This window comes from Microcaecilia unicolor, chromosome 2 (genome assembly GCF_901765095.1).
Source record: "Microcaecilia unicolor chromosome 2, aMicUni1.1, whole genome shotgun sequence".
NCBI classification, from domain to species: Eukaryota; Metazoa; Chordata; class Amphibia; order Gymnophiona; family Siphonopidae; genus Microcaecilia; species Microcaecilia unicolor.
This window is the reverse complement of record NC_044032.1, coordinates 56991145-57015971: the sequence shown is the minus strand read 5'-3', so window position 1 is coordinate 57015971 and position 24827 is coordinate 56991145. Positions and strand designations below refer to the sequence as shown.

Genomic DNA, 24827 nt, shown 5'->3' with positions numbered 1-24827 from the left:
GGACATATTCCAAACACTATAATGAAAATAAAATGATTTTTTTCTACCCTTGTTGTCTGGTGACTTTGTTTTTCTGATCATGCTGCTATCTGTCCTCTTAACTCCGTTTCCAGGGCTTCCTTTCCATTTATTATTTTTACTTTCCTCCTTTCTTCTCCATTTCTTGCCCTACATCCATAAGTAAAAGCTGGGTCCTCCGCAGACTTGACTGTCCAGTGGATCCAACTTCTGCCTATTTTCTCCATCCATGTGCAGTTTTTTTTCCCTTTTCCCTCATCTCATCTCCTTCCTCTCTCTTCCCTCCCCTCCATCCATGTCCAGCATTTCTTCTCTCTCCCTTGCCTCTCCTCCATCCATGTCCAGCATTTTCCCTCTCCCCCCCCTCCATCCATGTTCATCTCACCTCCTCTCTCTTTCCTCCCCTCCATCCATGGCCAGCATTTCTTCTCTCTTCCTTCCCCTCCATCCATGTGCATCTCCTTCCTCTGTCTTCCCTCCCCTCCATCCATGTCCAGAATTTCTTCTCTCTCCCCTCCATCCATGTGCATCTCCTTCCTGTCTTCCCTTCGCTCCCCTCCATCCATGTCCAACAATTCTCTCTCCCTGCCCTCTCCTCCATCCACCCATGTCCAGCAACTCCCCTCTCCCCTGCCCTCCCATCCATCCATGTCCAGCAACCTTCCTCTCTCCCCTGCCCTCCCCTCCATCCACCCATGTCCAGCAACTCTCCTCTCCCCTACATCCATCTATCCATCCATATCCAGCAATTCTCATCTCCCCCCTCCATATCCAGCAATTCTCTTCTCTCCCCTGCCTTCCTCTATTCATCCATACCCAGCAATTCTCTTCTCTCCCCTGCCCCCTCCATCCATCCATACCCAGCAATTCTCCTCTCTCCCCTGCCCTCCCCTCCTACTCCTATTCATGTCCAGCAATTCTCCTTCACCCCCATCCTCCCCCCCCATTCATGTCCGCCTGTCCGCCCTCTTATCCCTTCAACATCCCCCTTTTTCTTCCTGCTACAGTGCCACCCTGTGTGGTTTAAATCTTTTTTACCTCCATCGCAGCAGCCGCATCATTGAAAGCCCCACTCGTCTCTAGCCTTCCCTACGTGAGTTCGTTCCCTCAGAATCCCGCCCTCATGGAAAAAGGAAATGACATCAGAAGGTGGGACTCTGAGGGAACGAACTCACGAAGGGAAGGCTAGAGATGGGCAGGGCTTTCAATAACGCGGCAGCTGCGATGAAGGTAAATAAAAGATTTAAACCCCCCAGGGCAGCGCGGGGTGGGTGCAGGCAAACAAGGGCTGTGGGAGGTGAGGTAAACGGGGTAAGCATGGCTTGTGGCGCCCTCCTGCCATGCTTACCTTGTTTACCGGAGCTGGCTCACCATGCAGAACAACCAGCTCGCAAGATCTTAAAAAATTTAACTGGCTCGTGCGAGCAGGCTCCAGCACACCACTGGTTATGTGACTTGTCCAGAGTCACAAGTAGCTGCAGTGGAAATTGAACCCAGTTCCCCTGGCTACTAGGTCACTGCATTAACTATTAGGTTACTCTTACTCAAAGTGTTCATAGGTTTCTTCTAGGTCTATCAGCTTGATCCTCTAGACCTTGAATTACTGGCAATGAAATGCTGAGACCTTTAGAAGCCCATCATGGCTATATTAGCTCTATTCCTGTTTTGGATGTCTGAAAACTGGCACTTAGATGTCCATATTGCATGGACGTCAAAATCTCGATTTTATAAAGTCAAAATATGGAAGCCTAAAACTGCAGTATATCCATATGGAAAGGGGTTGTGGTCTGGGCATGCTTTGGCCAGGACTGGGGAGGGCCAAAAGATGGACATCCAACTCCTATTTCAGAACAGAAGTGACATCTATCTCCAAAAAGTTGGACCTTCATATTTAGACCTTGTAATTGTGTAAAGGGGTCCGCTTCCTCCGCTCTGGGTTGGGGCCGGCAGCCCTGTTAGGCTCACAGGTTTCCAGCAAAGAACCAGACTGCCATACGGACTTAAGACCAAAGTACTTTATTCTCAATTCAGTTTCACTCTCAAAATTGAAATGCAGTTCACAAACAGGGTTCAGGACGGGTTCAAAACTGCAGCCAACATTCAGTTCCTTAACAGTTCAGGCCCACTTCCTTTGCATTGCCTTCCCCTCTCCCTCAAAGGGCTCAGTCAAAGTTCAGCCTGCTATTCTATACATCCCAAAAATTCAACCCTTTCACAAACAGTCTCTTCAAAGGAAACCAATACTTCATGCCCCTATCCTCTTCACAGCACCCAGGAGGACCATGTACAAAACAGGGCTGGCAGCTTTCCTCCTACCTCACAGCACCACACCCCTGTGGCCTCTCACACTGCCTTCATGTACTGGACAGGGCTACATTTACATTCTCACACTCCATGGCAGCTTACTCTCCCCCCCCCCCCCCCACCCACCCCCAGGGAAGCTCCAGTGGCAGGCCCTTTCCGTCCTCCACCTACTCCATGGCAGCTTCTCTCTCAATCAGTTTCCTCTCCCTCCTGGTGTGGCTGGGAGCCACCCAGAAATCTCTCTCCCCTCTCACAGCTGGAGGGAATTATATACTGGCGATGCAGCTAAGGGACTGAGCTTCACCTCCCCTTCTCCCTCTAGTGGGGAAGGGAGTAACTGGCTCCCCTAGCATTGAGCCACTGCTCCCCCTGCTGGGGTTGGAAATCCATTCCACCCTTTTGGGGCTACCCTCCTCTCTTCTGCTTGCAAGGGCTTCTGGGAACCGTAGTTTGGGGATTAGCTGCTTCTCTGTGAGGCCCCGAGTGCTAGCCTTGTCACAATTGGCACATCCAGGTTACAAAAAGTGCTCTGATTGAGAAATTCTCCACTGGAGGGAGTAAGGGCAGTCACAGTAGCTATTTTTCTGTCCCTGGGGAACTCACAATTTTAAAAAATAAAAATACAAGCAGGTAGAATGGATTTGAACATGTAACTTCTGGATCTCTGCTCTGTCTCCTGAAAGTATTAGTCTACACCTCCACCTGACGGCCTATATAGCCATTTTATTATATGGATGTTACAATGCTGCCACCAGGGGTGGACTGAGGGTGGTCTGGGCCCCCCACCTGGCTGCTGCCTGACACCACCCCTGCTGCCACAGCTGACGCCCCCACTGCCCTGGTCCTACCTGAGGGGCCCTGGTAGTCTGGCGGCCTCTGTGGGGGGGGGGGGGGGGGGGGGCATGTTTTTTCCTGCCTGCTGTGCTGCCAATATTTCCCCGCCTGCTGGTGCCACTGTGTTTTCAAAATGGGGGCCGAGACTTCCCGCGGTAATCTCGCAGTTCTCAACAGACATGAGACTTCGGCAGGGAGTCTTGGCCGCCATTTTTAAAATACGGTGGTGTCGGGTGGGGGGAATAGCGGCAGCCCAGTGGGCCGGGCAGGAAAGAACATGTTCCCCCCCTCCACTGAGGCCACTAGATTTCCAGCGGTGCACTGGGCATCCAAGGAGATCCTCTGGGCCCTTGGGCACTGCCCGGTTGCCCAAATGGTCAGGCCACCCCTGGCTGCCACAAAGACATTCATGTCCCTTCTTTTGCCCTGTTTATAATATTAATATTTCAGTTTGTAAAATGGATGATCATTCTGGATGTAGCCCTTGGAGGTCTGTTTCTCATGTCTTTTAAACAGGTTGATTATAAGAACTTTCACTGCAGTAACTGCAGGAAACATAGTGGGCACACCCCCAATAGTTACTGTATAGCCTTTCAACTCACTGCATCTTTCTATTCCCACCAAAAACTTACCACACTTTAGTTAGTGGCTGGCTTGCTCTTCCTAACCCTTTCTTCAACAAGTTTTTGTAACAAAAAAAGAAGTGTATTCATTTGCTGAGATTGAATGTGGCAGTTCCATTTATTGTATTTTTCTGCAAAGCACAAGGAAGCACCAAGAAATTTTTGTTCAAGATGCAGCAGTCAGTAAACTTTGCCCTGACACCAAGTGTGCATAAAAATAGGTATAATAACTTGACCTGATACTGACTGATAGCTGAAGTTCCACATCCTATAATAATCTAAAGCAAATGACTAAACCAGTGATTTTATGATTGATACCTTTCACAATTCGCTATATGTAGGAACAAGATAAAGTAACAAGTGGGGTACAATGAATTCAATTCATTTAATGTCAAGCCACAGACTATGATGAACAGCTATCCAGAAAAGCTGAAGAATCTGTAAGTATGTGTGTGTATACATACACATACACACACATAGTGCGTCTCAAAACTCTATAAAGCTTGTTTTCTGCATGACTGTCAAAAGTTGACCAATTTCAATAAAATTTGGGTTATATCATCCTGAATAAATTTGCAATTAGCCTACACTCACACCAGCCACCTCACCTAAACAATGTCACTTCACTACCTGGTTCTTAACTGTTGTGATGTTTTCTTCAGTGTGAACCGATTGGGCCCTGCCACTATCTGACTGGTGATCAGTTAAGCCTGTGTCTTGCAATTTCTTTTCAAATCACATTCTCCCCCAGATTCTATACAGCGTGCCTAGAGATTTGTGCTAATTTAACAATGTGCATAACCATACTCTATAAGCCACATTGAGCCTGCAAATAGTTGGGAAAATGTGGGATACAAATGCAATAAATAAATAAAAAATTGGCTTTTAACAGGTTAATCAGCGTTGATAACAGCTCTTAAGCAATAATGAGCACTAATTGGCACTGATTAGAATTTACGCGCACAACTCACTATGCATATTCTGTAATGCCAAACTTCTAATGTGCGTAGGCAAAAAGGGGTGTGGTTATGGGCAGGGAAATGGGCATTTTGTGAGCGTTCTCCACAATGCACTTTTGTCATGCTTTCTCACAGGATTGGGGTGCTGGCTGTTCCAGAGTACGCTCAGGGACAAGGATTGCCAGACTTAGGCCATACTACCAGCCCTCCTTGACTAAAGATGCATCTTCCAGTCTTGATATTAGCTAGCCTCCCCAGCTTCTTTGCCAGTGTGTGTCTTGCCACTGCACACCCCCTCCCCCACCCCCCAAATACACACAGTTTCCTTGTTTAATTACAGGGTTGGATTCTTTGGAGAGGCCCAGCTGCCCTCTAGGAGACCTTACTATTAATCATTTCTATAGTGCTACTAGATGTATGCAGTGCTGTACAGTTTATATGCAGGTACTTTCTCTGGCCTAGTGGGCTCACAATCTAAGGGTTGGTTTGGGGGGGGGGGGGGGGGTTCGTACCTGAGGCAAACAATAGAGATAGTGGATGCAAATTTATCTCATGCATATTCACTGTGTGTATCCTGAAAAGCTGAGTGGCTGGGTGTATCCCGAGGACTGAGTTGAGAACCTCTTTTCCACACAGGAGTAAATTGATGGTAGAAAAAGATGAATTAGTACATTCATTCAGCTCGGCTATCCTTGTCCACACAGTAGAACCTTGCTCTGAGGGCCACCAACAAGTCAGGTTTTCAGGTTATACCTAATGAATACGCATGAGAGGTTTGGAGGCCCTCAAGCTTGGGAGTGACGAGCAAGACTATAGGTAAGTGTTCTAACTCTAGAAGCTTGACTCTTTACAGGATATCACTGCTTTGCCAGTCAGCATTCATGCGCTTTCTCTCCCATTATTTGAAGGACCATACTATAAATTGTTAGCATTTATATATGCACTGCATGACTATATGTTTAGAATACAAGAACAGACGTGCATATATGCACACTAAACATATTTATATGCTAGGAGGCCACCTAAGAGCTATTCTGTAAATAACCTCTCAACTTCCATATTTGCAAGGAGGATGTACACAGGGGTGGTGGATAGGTGGGATATAGACAGGACTCTTACATACATGCATAACCTACAGAATATTTTAAGTTATGTACAGCCCTGCTGCACTTAGCCATTCACACTTGCACCAGCTCTATGGCTGGCAGATGTGCAAACATCTAAATGTCAGGCACACATATACAGATTACGCTACTATTCTATAAATGGAACCTTGGCACCTAGGTGCCTTTATACAATAGGCTTCTACCACACGCCCTCGGGGCACCTAAATGGAGGTGCCCAGTTGAGAATTACCCTCCTTGGAAAGAGAAGCACATGAGCTCCCTGTTCCCCACAATGCTCTACCACCAAACTCCAATAATCTATAGCAATACAGATCTAAATAACCAGCTTTCTGCATCTATGTGGCCCTATTGGGCAGTTCCCTGGTCTCTATAAACCTGCTACCATAGAGGCTACTCCTGAGCTGGCAGTAATGCCAGGCTGTACTTCTTTTCTCCACCCTCCTCACTTCTCTCCTTGCCTGTGCTTGAGAGAGTGAAGGGTGACATGTTAGCAGTAGAAGGCATTAACTAGATAAATTACTGTCCTCCATCACCATAGCTTATGTTCTGCTACATATTTTGAAAAAATCTGTGACAATATAGATGAGAGAGGAAAAGGGCTGTAGCTAGCTGGATAAGCAATCAGTAGTTCCACCCATGGCTAGGGCTTGCTTAGCCGTGACTAGGAAGGACGCATTTTTCTACTTGGTTCTGGACTGCACTTCAGGCTTTGAAGACTGAAAGGTCTTTACATTTTAAGCGCCTTCTTAAGACACATTATTAAGTAGCAGTGTTTGATGTCACCCTCTAGCTGCTAGCTGGGGATTAGCTAGCACGGTGCCCTGGTAATTATTGATTGATCGGTTTTGTATGAGTGATCTTGTGTGTAAAGACTTTTCTATCATATATCGGAGTTTTGTTGTCCTTACTATTTTTTATGTTGTATGTACATCATTGCAATCTTTTACAAAGCTAAGTGGTAAAGCAAATTTTAATAAACTAAACTATAAAACAGGATTGGTTTTGAGAGAGGCTGTAGAAATGTGAGCAAAGGTTCAGGATGATGCACCCCCACCCCATTTCCATTACAACCAGCATAAAGCACAGAAGTAGAAGAATGAATTAACATAAGAACTAAACTGATTGTTTAGCAGAAAAAATGACATAGTAAGACTTGCAAAACCCAAGGTCAGAATATAGCAATGCTTGGCTAATTGTGGGGCTTTCTTGAGAAACCACAAGCTATATAACATGAACTGTTAACGCAGGATTATGTTACACAATTAACTGTTTAAGTGAGAAATACAATCTGCAGATACCTCCTTTTGTCCACTGTGCAACCCACAATAAGACGTCAGGTCTTCATGCAAAAGAAAAGAATTGCAAGTGGAGTAAGCGTGCATCAAGTAAAGTGGAAAAATTGCTCCCTTGCCCAGGACCAAGACATCAAACCAGACAAAGGACCAGGGGGGAAAAATGGCCAGTTTAAGATGTTGGTGACAATCCTTTGGTTAGAGTGTGAACAAGAGTGAGATAAAACATTAGTTGCTAACCTGTTTCCAAACAGCTTCTCTCACCCCTTTCCATGCTCAGTACATTGGGAATACGTTTCGCCGGCATCAGGCACTTGTTAATTGAATAAAGGTGCTAGGCATTTGCTCCCATTAATATCTACATATTCTAATAGGAGCAAATTATAATTTAAAATATCATTACTGTGCAATAAAAATTAAACTAATTAATTAAAAACATATTATGTGTTTTCACTCGATGGAGTGTGCAAAGTGGATTACAATATTATATAGATCAGTAGTTCCCAAACCTGTCCTGGTAGACCTCCAGCCAGATTTTCAGGATATCCACAATGAATGTTGATGACAGATTTGCATGCACTATCTCCATTGCATGCAAATTTCTTTCATGCATATTCATTCTGGATATTCTGAAAATCTGACTGGCTGAGGGTCCGCAAAGATAGGTTTGAGAAGCAATGACATAGACACAATGTACACATAAATGCAGCAGTAGAAAATTATAAACACCACATTAAAAAAAAAGAAAACAACTGTAACATTTAAAAAACAATCAATCAAATGTGCTATTATTTTCTAGGAACCTCCACCTTCTACTCCAGTTTTCTCTCCTCTCCTCCCAACATGACCCTGATATGTCCCCCTATCCCAAGCAGGTCATTGCACTCTTTTTCCCTATTTCACTTCTAAGGGAGGCATCCTGTAGCCCATATGAAGGAAAGAGAAAGGGGATGGGATTTGATATACTGCCTCTCTATGGTTACAATCAAAGTGGTCCACATATTATATACAGGTACTTATTTTGTACCTGGGGCAATGGAGAGTTAAGTAACTTGCCCAGAGTCACAAGGAGCTGTAGTGGGAATTGAATCCAGTTCCTCTAGCTCTCGGGCCACTGCACTAACCATTAGGCTACTCCTCCATTTCACCCACTCCAGCATAATCCTGAATCCTCTAGTCCAGTGATGGCGAACCTATGGCATTCGTGCCAGAGAGGGCACGCAGAGCCCTCTCTGTTGGCACGCATGCCCAGCCACTTTCCCTTCATCCTTCGTGGCCGCTACAAAAAGAAAAATAAAAAAACCCCAAGTAATCATGGCACCGCAGCCCAGGCAGCCATCGCATTGGCTGTTCGTCTTCCTCCCCCTGCGCCAGCATGTCAGTGCGCCCGCCCACTGGTCTTCAGTGCAGCCGTCGCTCCGAGACTCCCGCCTTCTGCTTCAGCTGCAGTGCTGCACTCCACCCCCGCTGAGCCACCGGTATAGTCGACACTCGGCAGAAGAGAAGAATCTTACTTGCAGTTGGAGGAGCAGAGCAGACAGAGCCCAGGTAATATCCCAAAACTTTGGATTTTTTTTGTCACCGTGAAATTCTTTATAGATTAGATAGAAGTTTAACTGGCAGTGGAAGTTGAGGGTGGGGGTGGGTAGGCTTATTTATTGTCTCTCTTCCACCCTCCCTTAATACTTTCTCACAGATATATACACATTCTCTCCTTTGTTACCCCTGGAACTGGGAGGGAGGGAGGAGGGGACCCTGGAACTCGGGAGGAGGGAGGGAGGGACGGCCAACTCTGGAACTGGAAGGGAGGGGCCCTGGAACTCGGAGGGAGGTGGAGGGGGACGAGGGGAATGGCACTTTGCGATAAATAATTAGATTTTGGGTTGCTGTTTAGGCACTCGGTCTCTGAAAGATTCGCCATCACTGCTCTAGTCCATGCAGATAGGTGTACGTTCGTTCTGCTGGCCTCCAATCTCTTTCACTGGATGCAAAAGCACTGCTGTCATGTTTCAACATTGTCTACATCATGTGTTCCAATGCTGGGGAGACACTGAGCAGAGGAATATAGGAGTGGTGAGAGAGAATGGAGGCATGTGGAAAGGGAGATACAGGAGGAAGGATGAACTAGAGATACTGAAAGAAGAAAGAATATATAGGTAGACATGGAGATATGTGGGACAGGAGGAATGTGGATAAGATATGGGGAAAGAAAAGAAAATGGGGCACATATAGGGAACAGGTATGGGACTTAATATACTGCGTTTCTGTGGTTACAATGAAAGCAGTTTACATATTATATACAGGTACTTATTTTTGTACCTGGGGCAATGGAGAGTCACAAGGAGCTGCAGTGGGAATCAAACCCAGTTCACCATGATCAGTGCTTACTGCATTAACCATTAGGCTACTCCTCCACACAGACTATGGGAGGACAGAGAACAAGGAAGGAACAGGCAGGAAAATATAGAAGAGAAGATACTTGGGGGAGAAAAACAGAGGAGAGTTGGAATGTGGAGAATCGTCTAAGATTCAATACACAGTCATGGGTAGAAAGGATAGAGCAAACAACTGAATGGCTTATAAAACTGCCTCTAAAGCCTTTGAGTAGCTTACAATGTAGCAATTCATTGACATGAACAATTACAGGCATTCCAGTATGAATACAGTCTGGAGGTGCAAAATGTGCATTCCAAGATCAGACAAAAACAGTGTATAAACTATATACAAGACTGACTGACCTGCTTCTTTCTCTCCTACAGATGGTGCTGCAGGCATTATTCTCTTTGCCAAGGGTGAGGTTGGTGAGTGGGAAATAGGAGACCTAGAATCAAATCCTGCTTCTCTGCCTGATGATCGTTACCCTGAGGCCATCACTTTATCAGCTATTGCAGTGAGCACCACTATTTTTCAAGCAGAACCACTTTGGCAAACAAAATTCCTCATAAGTGTCAGGATTATCTTTGGAAAAAGTGGCTGGGGACCTGGGCAAAAAGGAGGGGGAAGTGTGTACCCATTACTGATGTGGCAAACCCAGCTGCTCAAAATGACTTGGACCCTTCTCAGCCCTTGTCTCCCAAATTCTCTCTCCATTCCTAGCCCACATGCCCTAACACACATTTTCCCTCAGTTCCTCCCTTTCACACTTTCTTCCCTGATACGCTCTTCTCCTTCCCAGTCAGCCTCAAACCCCACCCACTTCTCTCATCAACCAGCCTTCACCATCCTGTCCCCACTCTAACCCTCTCCAAAATCACTCTTACCCCTCACTTTCTCTGAAGATTTGCTGCAGGCAGATTCTAGAACAGCTTTTCTTTTTGTCTCGTACAACACAATTCTATATGGCTCAACTTCAGCACTGTTCTCATAGTCTCACACTGACAGACAAACATGAGGAGCCAGAAGAAAACAGAACAGAGAAGAGAGAGAGAGCATGCATGTGCTTGAGGAAGAGAGATAAGGATGCTCACATGGGGCTGAAGGGAGCTAACAATGCTTAAAGCATTATGCTTAAGAACACTCCAGATAATATTCAGTCCGTGGGAGGCAGGCCGGCTAAGTTCCGCGATCAGTAGTGAACCTGGATAATTCAATGCCAGGCTGTTTCTGGTGACTGGCACCTAATATCCTTTTTTTTTTTTTTTTCCTTTGGCTGGTTTAAACTTAACCAGCCAATTACAAAGGACTATTCTTATGGGTAAAAAGACAATATTGTACTATTGGTTGAGGAGTCGCCAACACCACATTGGCTTTCTTATATAATATCTTTACTTTTAGATTGTAAGCTCCTTTGAGCAGGGACTGTCCTTCTTTGTTAGATTGTACAGCGCTGCATAACCCTGGTAGCGCTTTAGAAATGTTAAATAGTAGTAGTAGTACTCATGATGGAGCGCCAGTCGGTGGAATCGCTAGACTCTAAAAAAGGGAAAGCCTTTCACTCCATCTGGGAACTGTGATGAAACAGTGGGTTTCTAAACCTGTGAACTGTATTATTTCATGAAGTGCACTTCTCCTAATTGGCCAGGAGATGGTGTTTGTTTTCAGTTTTAAAGCCGTTGCAGAGAAGATTGCTTTCTTTTTCAATTTAGTCTTGTAAAAAAGGGAACTTGTAGTACCATTGCCCAGATACTATCAAAGTTGGTGCCCTGGGCTCTGATTGGCCCTGGACTTCAAATCTAGCCAGGAGGTACTGGATTTTCTTCAGTCTCAGTTTGGGGGTAACAAAGGAGAAACATCTCTGTCCTAAGACTGTTCAAGATTTGTGAGCAGTTATTTCCTGAAACTTTCCATGTGCTACGCAGGTAGTAACAAGTGTTAGATAAGTACATAAGTAATGCCACACTGGGAAAAGACCAAGGGTCCATTGAGCCCAGCATCCTGTCCACGACAGCGGCCAATCCAGGCCAAGGGCACCTGGCAAGCTTCCCAAATGTACAAACATTCTATACATGTTATTCCTGGAATTGTGGATTTTTCCCCAGTCCATTTAGTAGCGGTTTATGGACTTGTCCTTTAGGAAACCGTCAAACCCCTTTTTAAACTTGCCAAGCTAACCGCCTTTACCATGTTCTCTGGCAACGAATTCCAGAGTTTAATTACGCGTTGCGTGAAGAAAAATTTTCTCTGATTTGTTTTAAATTTACTACACTGTAGTTTCATCGCATGCCCCCTAGTCCTAGTATTTTTGGAAAGCGTGAACAGATGCTTCACATCCACCTGTTCCACTCCACTCATTATTTTATATACCTCTATCACGTCTCCCCTCAGCCGTCTCTTCTCCAAGCTGAAAAGCCCTAGCCTCCTTAGTCTTTCTTCATAGGCAAGTCGTCCCATCCCCGCTATCATTTTAGTCGCCCTTAGCTGCACCTTTTCCAATTCCACTATATCTTTCTTGAGATGCGGCGACCAGAACTGAACACAATACTCAAGGTGCGGTCGCACCATGGAGCGATATAACGGCATTATAACATCCTCACACCTGTTTTCCATACCTTTCCTAATAATATCCAACATTCTATTAGCTTTCCGAGCCGCAGCAGCACACTGAGCAGAAGGTTTCAGTGTATTATCGACGACGACACCCAGATCCCTTTCTTGGTCCGTAACTCCTAATGTGGAACCTTGCATGACGTAGCTAAAATTCGGGTTCTTTTTTCCCACATGCATCACCTTGCACTTGCTCACATTAAACGTCATCTGCCATCTAGCCGCCCAGTCTCCCAGTCTCGTAAGGTCCTTCTGTAATTTTTCACAATCCTGTCGCGAGTTAACGACTTTGAATAACTGTGTCATCAGCAAATTTAATTACCTCGCTAGTTACTCCCATCTCTAAATCATTTATAAATATATTAAAAAGCAGCAGTCCTAGCACAGACCCCTGATATAGTTTTGTTGATCCTTGTGTTGGTTATCTGTTATAGCTTACTTTTTCACCTGGTTTTTCAAACGTTCACTGTTTTACTGTAACAATAAACCTATTAGGTTATTGGCTCTGCTGTCCTGGACTAAGAATCCTGGTGGTTTGTGCTTTGGGTCTGTGAGTGCTTTCTAGGAACTGTGGGACCCCTGGGAGTGTGACCCTAGTGTCCTAGAAATCAATGGGGGGATAACTTGTGGGTGAGAGTCTCACCCATAGGCAAGTGAAACCTAATGCATGGGTTTAGCTAGTATAAAGCACATGCCCAGGTGCAAGCGGGCCTGAGCAGTGCTGGGGATAGACCCTCTAGGTGGCCGCAGTGTTAACCGCATTTGGGTGCTAGGTATTTTGTGACAGGAAGCTTTTTGGATCTCATTACTACATGTGGCACGTAGACACCTGCTTAATATCTCACTTTTGCATTGCAGGTTGGCAGACACATGTCCATGTTGTGTTTTACTTATCCTATGTTTGGGGGGGGGGAGGGGAATGAGGGAAGGCGGGGAGGGGGGGGAGACATGGGAAGTTTTTAAAAAACAGGTTGGTCATTTGTGTTTCTATATGCTTGTGATGTATCTATTTCTACTAATTTGACCAACAATCATAATTAAACATAAACTTAACCGGCCAAGTTAATATTCAGCACTGGCCAGTTACGTTTATAGCAGCCAAAGATATGACTGCTATTTAGGCAGTCTGATTTGGTTGCTAAATTTAGCCAGCGAAGCGCTGAATATTCACAGCTAACTGGTTAGCCACTAAGCACTAATAGTCAGCAGCGATAATCAGCTATATCACACTGAATATTAGTGCTCAGCCAGTTAAGTGCTATTTAACCGCCTAGGAACCATTCTTGGCTGATTAAATAGAGCTGAATGTCGGCCAGACTGTCCTATTGCCCAGTTACAGAGATACATTATATCTGAAAGTAATGTGTTATCAAACATCCTGTTTGCAGGAACTATGTATTGTAAATATCAAAATAGTAACTATAATAGCTGGTGTTGAAATTTGAGAAGGTGCCTATCTAATGTTCTGCTCCCTTGCATTTTTGAGATGGGTATGTCAATTTTACTTGGATGTATCCACCCTATGCTCAGATGAAAGATGTACTAACATGTCACTGCCTTACTAATGTTAATATTTATACCGAAGCAACTGTGGTTTTACTACAATGGGAGTGAAACCACAGTTGCTTCGGTATAAATATTAACATTAGTAAGGCAGTGACATGTTAGTACATCTTTCATCTGAGCATAGGGTGGATACATCCAAGTAAAATTGACATACCCATCTCAAAAATGCAAGGGAGCAGAACATTAGATAGGCACCTTCTCGGTTTACTATACATGAAGTATTATTTCTTCCACCACAGCTGTGCAAACACCCACATTACTAGCACTTAAAGGGAAAAGGGGGATGAGATTTTATTTTATTTTTTGTTACATTTGTACCCCGCGCTTTCCCACTCATGGCAGGCTCAATGCGGCTATACTGCCTTTCTGTGGTTACAATCATAGTGGGAATCAAACCCAGTTTGTTGCTGCACCAACCATTAGGCTAAAAGCGGCAGTATTCCCCATGTCAGTGTGCTTGATAGCACTCAGGTATGTGGAACGTTTACTATGATGATAATTAAAAGAGTTGCTGAGTAATTTAATAGGTTTCTTTTGTTGTTGTTTTTTTTGTTTTTGTTTTCTTAAATGCTGAAAAGAACAAACTGCAGCTTCTTTTCAAAAGATATGCGTTTTTAGACAAAAATATTTAAAAAGATAAGCAGGATGGAGTCAGTTCAGAGGGCAGTTCCTAAAATGATCAGTGGTCTTCCTAGAGCATATGAATATAGACTTAATATGTATATTCAGGAAGAGGGGAGATATGATAGAGACATTTAAACACCTCTGTGGCATACATGCGAAGGCGAGTCTCTTTCAACTGAAAGGAAGCTCTAGAATGTCCAAAAGAGCATACAATTTGAGTGCCTGAAACAATGAAAGATAAAGTAGCTTGCCGAAGGGAACAAAGAGTATCAGTGAAATAAATGAACGTTGAACCCTGGCTTCCCTGTTCTCAGCTCTTTGCTCTAACCACTAGACCACTTCCTCTCACCACCAAAGACTGTTTCTGGAGTGGATAAGTCCTTAAAATCCTCATTAGTAAATGATGAAACAAAGGAATTTAGTTTCCTCTGCTATGCTTTTATCCTTTCCTAATGTCCTTTATTCCAACTGACTCTCTCACAAGTTTTCTACTCCTAATATACTTAAAAAGGTTTTTCTTAGGCTCACCATCTTACAGTTTTAAAGACAACAAATTGCATAGTTTGGCCACTTTATAAAAATGTCCTGTAATAAGCGATCCTAAATAGCTTACACAAAATGACAAAATGGATGAAAAATCAGTGGAACACCACACAGAAGATAGTTTATAGTAGAAAAAGGCAGTGTAAAGAAGCGTACTGGTTTACTGGAAATACTAATTTATAAAAATCATTGCTAAATGAATATAGAAATAATGTATTTACAGTGAAGGTTGAGTTTAATTAAAACATTAGTTAACTATCACAAAGGGAACGGACTAGAAAAAGAGAGATCAAATGTTAAGGTGAGAATTTCAGGACTCTCCTTTCAATGGGAGCCACAAGATTTGGTCAAGCAAGAAGGACCAAATGCTGCAGCAATTTGCTCAATAAAAAAGAAAAATTACATTTATCACCTCCAATATTGGGTAAGAGGAAGAAAATCTAATGCACACGGATCTACAAAGCTACTGATGTCTTGGGCAACTTCCTCTGATCAGCTTGCAAGTGCTTTGCAAATCAAGGAAACAGAATGAAAAGAGAACACTGTGACTATTTGCATTTTCATTTGTTTATTATTTTACTAGTAAAAAAGGCCCTTTTCTGTTTTAAAGGAAACGGGCGCTAGCAAGGTTTTCCTCGGAGTGTGTATGTTTGAGAGAGTGTGAATGTGTGTGTGTGACAGAGAGAGAGTAAGACTGGATGCAAGTGTGTGTGTGTGAGAATGAGAGTATGTGCCAGGGTCCCCCCTCTCTCCCAGTTCCAGGGTCATCCCCCCCCCCCCCAGTATGTCTCCCATTTGCAGGGGTGTCCCCCCTTCCCCCTCCCAGTTGCAGGGTCTGTGTGTCTTCCCCCTCCTTTTGTCCAGTGGAAACAGCTGTAAAAATGGCAATGAGAAGCAGCTCCTAGGTTTCCTTTTTTTTTTTTTTTTTTGGCGTGTATAGGAATGACGGCTGCTTTGGGGAGAGGAATCAGAGATTAACCAATGGGCTTCCTTGCTTACCATAGACTTGCTTTGTTCACTTTCACTCCTGTCTATTGAAAGTTCTGCAGCATGTCACAGCAGCCAATCAGTGGCACTTCAGGAATGATGTCACTTTTATCTACTCAACTTTCCTGAGCAGCTCTGGCAGGAAACCAGGGTTCCAGGCAGCCTCAGAACGTTGGAGGTGAGAATTATTATATAGAATAACCCTAATCAAGTAACCCAACAGATATTTTTTCACTGCAGTGTTTTTCTGACTTCACTGAAAGAAAAATTCACCATCTGTTTTTTAAAACGGTTTTAATTTAAAATAACATTTGTAAAAAAAAAGAACAAACATGCTTTGATAATTAAAAGCAATCAGATTATGACAAGAGGGATAACTACAATGGAAAGAAATTCAACAAATTATTTTTTGAAAAACACCACCATACACTTTTGGGCTCATTTTCAAAACAGAAAACATCCATAAAGCAGCACAAAGGATCACAGACTATTTTTTTTTTTTGCCAAAACGTCCAAATTGCTATTTTTGAAACCCATTTTTAAGACTTTTTCTGTGCAGTTTTCTGCAGTGTGTCCAAATCACAAGGGGGAATGTCGGAGGCGAGATTTGGGCGTTCCCAAAACTTGAACTTTTTCTGCTATAATGGAACAATGCAATAACATCGAGGGCTAAAAGTACATTTTGGTCTAGACCTGTTTCAATCATGACGAAGTAAAAAAAAAGTGCCCTAAATAACCAGATAACCACTGGAGGGATTAAGGCATGACCCCACTTCCCATCTGCCAAAGATGTGAAGAAAACAGTACCAACCAGCCTCTATGACAGCTTCAAATGATATAGCCAGGCTTATTAGAGCAGCAAGCAGGTCTCTGGAGTAGTCTAGTGGTCGGTGCAGTGCATTCTAACTGGTACACTTGTGGTGGAAGGTGTGAGCCCTCCAAAATCCACCAAAAACCTACTGTACACACATAGGTGACACCTGCAGCATAAGGGCTATTATAGTAGTGTACAGTAGGTTTGGTGGATTTTGGAGAGCACACCATCCTATATAATAAAACTCACCTCCAACGTTCGAAACCTGGCTGCCTGTGTCCGTAACTTGGGTCTCCGAAGCCCTCTGACAGGATATGATACATACCTGTAGCAGTTGTTCTCCGAGGACAGCAGGCTGATTGTTCTCACGACTGGGTTGACGTCCGCGGCAGCCCCCACCAACCGGAAGAAGCTTCGCGGGACGGTCGGCACGCAGGGCACGCCCACCGCGCATGCGCGGCCCTCTTCCCGCCCGTGCGCGACCGCTCCCGCCAGTTGAATGACTAGCAAAAGATGAAACACACAACTCCAAAGGGGAGGAGGGAGGGTAGGTGAGAACAATCAGCCTGCTGTCCTCGGAGAACAACTGCTACAGGTATGTATCATACCCTTTCTCCGAGGACAAGCAGGCTGCTTGTTCTCACGACTGGGGTATCCCTAGCTCTCAGGCTCACTCAAAACAAGAACCCAGGTCAATTGAACCTCGCAACGGCGAGGGAACAACAGAAATTGACCTACGAAGAACAACTAACTGAGAGTGCAGCCTGACCAGAATAAATTCGGGTCCTGGAGGGTGGAGTTGGATTTACACCCCAAACAGATTCTGCAGCACCGACTGCCCGAACCGACTGTCGCGTCGGGTATCCTGCTGGAGGCAGTAATGAGATGTGAATGTGTGGACAGATGACCACGTCGCAGCCTTGCAGATCTCTTCAATAGTGGCTGACTTCAAGTGGGCCACCGACGCTGCCATGGCTCTGACACTATGAGCCGTGACATGACCCTCAAGAGTCAGCCCAGCCTGGGCGTAAGTGAAGGAAATGCAGTCTGCTAGCCAATTGGAGATGGTGCGTTTCCCGACAGCGACCCCTAGCCTGTTAGGGTCGAAAGAAATAAACAATTGGGCGGACTGTCTGTTGGGCTGTGTCCGCTCCAAGTAGAAGGCCAATGCTCTCTTGCAGTCCAATGTGTGCAACTGACGTTCAGCAGGGCGGGTATGCGGCCTGGGGAAGAATGTTGGCAAGACAATTGACTGGTTAAGATGGAACTCCGACACCACCTTCGGCAGGAACTTTGGGTGGGTGCGGAGCACTACTCTGTTGTGATGAAATTTGGTATATGGAGCATGAGCTACCAGGGCTTGAAGCTCACTGACCCTACGAGCTGAAGTAACTGCCACCAAGAAAATGACCTTCCAGGTCAAGTACTTCAGATGGCAGGTATTCAGTGGCTCAAAAGGAGGTTTCATCAGCTGGGTGAGGACGACGTTGAGATCCCATGACACAGTAGGAGGCTTGATAGGGGGCTTTGACAAAAGCAAACCTCTCATGAATCGAACGACTAAAGGCTCTCCAGAGATGGCTTTACCTTCCACACGATAATGGTAAGCACTAATCGCACTAAGGTGATTCCTTACTGAGTTGGTCTTGAGGCCAGACTCTGATAAGTGCAGAAGGTATTCAAGCAGGTTCTGTGCAGGGCAAGAACGAGGTTCTAGGGCCTTGCTCTCACACCAAACGACAAACCTCCTCCACTTGAAAAAGTAACTCTTTTTAGTGGAATCCTTCCTAGAGGCAAGCAAGACCCGGGAGACACCCTCAGACAGACCCAACGCAGCGAAGTCTACGCCCTCAACATCCAGGCCGTGAGAGCCAGGGATTGAAGGTTGGGGTGCAGCAACGCTCCGTCGTTCTGCGAAATGAGAGTCGGAAAACACTCCAATCTCCACGGTTCTTCGGAGGATAACTCCAGAAGAAGAGGGAACCAGATCTGACGGGGCCAAAAGGGCGCTATCAGAATCATGGTGCCGCAGTCTTGCTTGAGCTTCAGTAAGGTCTTCCCCACCAAAGGTATGGGAGGATAAGCATACAGGAGGCCGGTCCCCCAATGAAGGAGAAAGGCATCTGACGCTAGCCTGCCGTGTGTCTGAAGCCTGGAACAGAACAGAGGCAGCTTGTGGTTGGTCTGAGAGGCGAAAAGATCCACCGAGGGGGTGCCCCACTCTCGGAAGATCTTGCGTACCACTCTGGAATGGAGCGACCACTCGTGCGGTTGCATGACTCTGCTCAGTCTGTCGGCCAGACTGTTGTTTACGCCTGCCAGGTACGTGGCTTGGAGAAGCATGCCGAAGCGACACGCCCAACGCCACATACCGACGGCTTCCTGACACAGGGGGCGAGATCCGGTGCCCCCCTGCTTGTTGACGTAATACATTGCAACCTGATTGTCTGTCCGAATTTGGATAATTTGGCAGGACAGCCGATCTCTGAAAGCCTTCAGTGCGTTCCAGATCGCTCGGAGCTCCAGGAGGTTGATCTGCAGATCCTTTTCCTGGAGGGACCACAGACCCTGGGTGTGAAGCCCATCGACATGGGCTCCCCACCCCAGGCGGGATGCATCCGTCGTCAGCACTTTCGTGGGCTGCGGAATTTGGAATGGACGTCCCAGGGTCAAATTGGTCCGTATGGTCCACCAGAGCAGTGAAGTGCGGCAACTGGTGGAGAGGCGGATGACATCCTCTAGATTCCCGGTGGCTTGGAACCACTGGGAAGCTAGGGTCCATTGAGCAGATCTCATGTGAAGACGAGCCATGGGAGTCACATGAACTGTGGAGGCCATATGACCCAGAAGTCTCAACATCTGCCAAGCTGTGATCTGCTGAGACGCTCTGGTCTGCGAAGCCAGGGCCAAGAGATTGGTGGCCCTCGCTTCGGGAAGGTAGGCCTGAACCGTCTGGGAATTCAGCAGCGCTCCTATGAATTCCAGAGACTGAGTTGGCTGGAGATGGGACTTTGGGTAATTTATCACAAACCCCAGCAGCTCCAGAAGTTGAATAGTGCACTGCATGGACCGGAGGGCTCCTGCCTTCGAGGTGTTCTTGACCAGCCAATCGTCGAGATATGGGAACACGTGCACTCCCAGCTTGCGTAGGTAGGCCGCTACCACCACGAGGCACTTTGTAAACACTCGTGGGGCAGAGGCGAGCCCAAAGGGCAGCACACAATACTGAAAGTGCCGTGCGCCCAGGCGGAATCTGAGATACTGTCTGTGAGCTGGCAGTATCGGGATGTGAGTGTATGCGTCCTTTAAATCCAGGGAACATAGCCAATCGTTTTTCTGAATCATTGGCAGAAGGGTGCCCAAGGAAAGCATCCTGAACTTTTCTTTGACCAGGAATTTGTTCAGGCCTCTCAGGTCTAGGATGGGACGCATCCCCCCTGTTTTCTTTTCCACAAGGAAGTACCTGGAATAGAATCCCTGCCCTTCCTGCCCGGGTGGTACGGGCTCGACCGCATTGGCGCTGAGAAGGGCGGAGAGTTCCTCTGCAAGTACCTGCTTGTGATGGGAGCTGAAAGACTGAGCTCCCGGAGGACAATTTGGAGGCAGGGAGGTCAAATTCAGGGCGTATCCGCACCGCACTATTTGGAGAACCCACTGGTCGGAGGTTATGAGAGGCCACCTTTGGTGAAAGAATTTTAACCTCCCTCCGACCGGCAGGTCGTCCGGTACGGACACTTGTAGGGCGGCTATGTTCCCGTGGATCCAGTCAAAAGCCCGTCCCCGGCTTTTGCTGTGGAGGCGCAGGGGGCTGCTTAGGCGCACGCTGTTGACGGGAACGAGCGCGCTGGGGCTGTCCCTGTGCCTGACGAGGCCTTCGGGCCGGCTGGTTGTACCTACGCTTCGCAAAAGAATAGGGTGCAGCCTGCCGAGCCCGGGAAAAACGCCCGCCCGCGGGGGCGGGTGCTGAAGGCGCCCGGTGGGAGAGCTTGTCGAGAGCGGTTTCCCGCTGATGCAGTTGGTCAACCATCTGCTCGACCTTCTCGCCAAAAATATTATCCCCCCGGCAAGGGACGTCAGCCAGTCTCTGCTGGGTGCGGTTGTCCAGGTCAGAGGCACGCAGCCATGAGAGCCTGCGCATCACTATACCTTGGGCCGCAGCACGAGATGCCACGTCACAGGTGTCAAAAATCCCCCTGGACAGGAACTTTCTGCAAGCCTTCAGCTGCCTGACCACCTCCTGATAAGGCCTGGACTGCTCCGGCGGGAGCTTATCGACCAGGTCCGCCAGCTGTTGCACATTGGTCCGCATGTGGATGCTCATATAGAGCAGGTAAGATTGGATGCGGGTCACGAGCATGGAGGATTGGTAGGCCTTCCTCCCAAATGAGTCCAGAGTGCGAGACTCCCGCCCCGGGGGCGCCGAGGCGGTATCCCTCGAACTCCGTGCCCTCTTGAGAGCAGAATCCACGACCGCTGAGTCATGGGGCAACTGGGGCCGCATGAGCTCTGGGTCAGAGTGGATCCTGTACTGGGACTCTGCTTTCTTGGGAATGGTGGGGTTAGTTAGTGGTCGCACCCAGTTCCGAAGCAGCGTCTCCTTCAGGACATTGTGCAGCGGTACCGTGGAGGACTCTCTAGGTGGTGATGGATAGTCGAGGACCTCGAGCATCTCGGCCCTCGGCTCTTCCACAGAGACCACGGGAAAGGGAATGCTTATAGACATATCCCGCACAAAGGAGGCAAAGGAGAGACTCTCAGGAGGTGAGAGCTTCCTCTCCGGTGACGGCGTGGGGTCCGAGGGAAGGCCCGTAGACTCCTCTGAGGAGAAATATCTCGGGTCTTCCTCTTCCCCCCACGAGTCCTCATCCTCGGTATCGGACATTAGCTCATGTAGCTGAGTCCGGTACCGGGCCCGGCTCGACGTCGAGGCACCGAGGTCTCGGTGTCGTCGAGCGGTGGACTCCCGCGCCGGCGGGGACGGAGCTCCCTCCATCGACGTCGACGGGGACTCCACCTGCGTGGCGGTCGAGACCGGCACCGCAAGCGGCGGCGGTGTCGACAGCCCCGGCGCCGGGCTAGAGCTCGCCGGCGCCACAGTCATCAGCGCCGGGGGCGCAAGCACCCCCGACGCCGGCACAGCCTGGCGCATCAGCCCTTCCAGGATCCCCGGAAGGATGGCTCTGAGGCACTCGTCCAGGCCCGCTGCCGGGAAAGGCGGTGGGGCCGGTAAGGGTGTCGGTGCCAGAAGCTGCTGGGGGCCAGGAGACGGCACCGAGGTGCCGGAACCCCGACGCGTCGGTACCTCCACCACCGACGGAGATCTCTCCTCTCTGCGATGACGCTTCGGCGTCGACTCCCCTTCAGGGTGCACCGAGGGCTCCCGGTGACGGCGCTTCTTATCTTTTTTCCGGTGCACGTCACCGGCGCCGGAGGGCATGGAGGAGGAGGAGGTCGATCCCCCTCGGTCTCGAGGTACCGGGTCCGACAGGGTTCGGTCCCGTGGCTCACGAGCTGAGGGAGTGACCGGGGCCGACAGCCCACGCGGCCTCTCAACCCCACTCTCACCGGCGGACCGGCGGGCCGACGGGACCTGTTCTCCTGGGGTCGCTGCCATCGGTGCCGATGTCTCGGGCATCGATACCGGTACCGAAGATCCGGCCTTCGATACCGATGCCGTCGAGGTCGACGTCGAGGGGCCGGCGCAAGTTCCAAAAAGACGGTCCCGCAGAACTTGCCTCGCAACCTGAGTCCGTTTCCGGAGACCGAGACACAGCGCGCACGACTTGAGATTGTGCTCCGGCCCGAGGCACTGGAGGCACCAAGCGTGGGTGTCGGTCTGCGAGATCGGCCGGCCGCAGCGACCACACTTTTTAAATCCACTCGGGACCTTCGAGGACATCGACGGAAAAATCGCGTCGGCGAAGTCAAAGTCGGCAATGGTGGCTAAAATCACACCACGAAAAACTAGCCGACCGAGCGGCCACTAGGCCGCAACGAGGCGTCCCCGCTGGAAGCGAGGGAAAAGGGGAGCGCGTGCTCCACACGCGCGAAAATCTTTTTTTTTTTTTTTAACAATACGAAGAAAGAAAGAAAGAAAGAAAGAGGAACCGAACGGGTCAAAGCAACGATCCGCGTAAACGCGGTCGAAAAATCCGGCGGCTGAACGGAGAGAGAGGCAATTGCACAACTCTCTCCAGTCGCGGAAAAAAAGTAACTGGCGGGAGCGGTCGCGCACGGGCGGGAAGACGGCCGCGCATGCGCGGTGGGCGTGCCCTGCGTGCCGACCGTCCCGCGAAGCTTCTTCCGGTTGGTGGGGGCTGCCGCGGACGTCAACCCAGTCGTGAGAACAAGCAGCCTGCTTGTCCTCGGAGAAATCACGATGCATTACGCGGAAAACCAATCAAGTTGGACTCTTTGTGTGCATGCGTCTGACGTCAGACGCGCAACCACAAACTGAGCGAGTCCAACTTCACTGCGTTTTCCTCCATTGCGCGCCGCCGAGAAGGGGAGACTTCGGCCGGCTGGGCCAGTTTGGTGGACGGAACGGGGGCTCCAGACGCTCGCAACAGGGGGATCCACGGGTCAGGAACTGCAAGGGGGGGGTCTAAAAATCGGTGAGAGGAAGCCATGGAGGTGGGGTCTCGAACTCGGACAGTGTTAGGGAGGGGTCTGGAATTCAGATTGAAGGAGGGAGGGGGGTCTGCAACTGGGGGGGGGGGGGATGGGGGGGGAGTGATGGGGGGTCTGATGTGGGACTGCAACTGGAGGGGAGTGATGGGGGGGTCTGGAACTGTGGGGGGAAGTGATGGGGGGGTCTGGAACTGGGGGGGAATGCTGGGGGGTCTGGAACTGGCGGGGGGAGTGATGGGGGTCTGGAAATGGGTGGGGGGTCTGGAACTGCAGGGGGCATGATGGGGGGTTGGAACTGCAGGGGGGGCGTGATGGAGGGGTCTGGAACTGTGGGAGGAGTGATGGGGGGGTCTGGAACTGGGGGGGAAGTGATAGGGGGTCTGGAACTGGGGGGGTCTGGAACTGGAGGGGAGACTGATGGGGGGTCTGCAACTTGGGGGGTGATGGAGGGGTCTGGAACTGGGGGGGGGGGGGGGAGGAAAACCTTACTAGAGTCCGTTTCCTTTGCCTGAAACGGGCCTTTTATTACTAGTATAATATAAGAGGTTAACTGTGATTTCTTTTTATGTGAATCCACAGTAGTGCCCCCCAGAGGGCCCCACTACTCTGCTGGGATATCAGTGTGGCCAGTCTACTAAGAATGCTGCCCCATGCTGCCCCCCCCCCCCCCCCCCCTATACATCCCAATGACTTGTTTTTGTGCTTGGACTCTTTTTTTTTTTCTTCTCTTTCGAAAATGGTCACAAAAAAAAAACACACTGAGCAGAAGACTTCTACATAACATCTAAGAAATGGACATTTTTTGAAACAAAAAGATAAGACTTTTTTTTCTGGTTCGAAAATCGCTATGTTCCCCACTTGATTTTTGGATGTTTTCAGCAAAATGTCCAAAATCGGATTTAAATGTCATATCGAAAGTGTCCCTCTTAATATACAAAACATATTTTTCAAGGAGATTAAATATATACTACAACAAGTTGCATTATAGATGTGAAAAATAATAGTAAATAGTAGTTTGCTAGTTACTTTGCACTTCCTTTTCCAGACTCTCATTTCGTTGGTCTCTCTCCTCACTGTTGTCTTCAACCAGCTTTTTAAGTCGGGACAAATGATGCATTGCTCTTGGGTCAAAAATAAAAAGCATTTTACACCTTTGTTACTATAATTAAGGCTGTGTCCTAACAAAGGAACAAGCTGCCACAGAGTTAATCATACCACAGTTTGCTTGAATTATTAAAACAAAAAATAGAATAAAACAAGAAAGGGGAGAGGAGCTTCAGGTTTGTGAACTATTTGTCCACATAATTTTACAATCTTACTGAAAAAGCATTCAAGTACCCATCTGCTCTAGCTTACAGCAGAGGTTCTCAACCCAGTCCGAGAGACACCCAACTTGTTCAGTTTTCAGGATATCTACAACACATATGCATGAGAGAAATCTGAATGTACTGCCTTCATTATAAGTAAAATGTCTTATGCATATTCAGTGTGGATATCCTGAAAACTAAATTGAATAAGAGGAA

At 47.7% G+C, this 24827-nt stretch overlaps 1 protein-coding gene and 1 long non-coding RNA gene across 4 annotated transcripts in view; one reads left to right on the top strand and one right to left on the bottom strand.

The window, feature by feature from the left end:
* LOC115461925 overlaps nt 1–24827 on the top strand; it is a 43922-nt gene that overhangs the window by 2719 nt on the left and 16376 nt on the right. The window lies entirely within an intron of this gene.
* Nucleotides 24042–24827, bottom strand: part of C2H18orf54 (chromosome 2 C18orf54 homolog) — a 57717-nt gene continuing 56931 nt past the window's right edge. For all 3 annotated transcript variants that reach the window (XM_030191976.1, XM_030191977.1, XM_030191975.1), the window contains one exon: nt 24042–24425. In XM_030191976.1, coding sequence (XP_030047836.1) covers nt 24323–24425 — 103 coding nt within the window. In that variant the 3' untranslated portion in view covers nt 24042–24322. The remainder of the gene's footprint in view (nt 24426–24827) is intronic.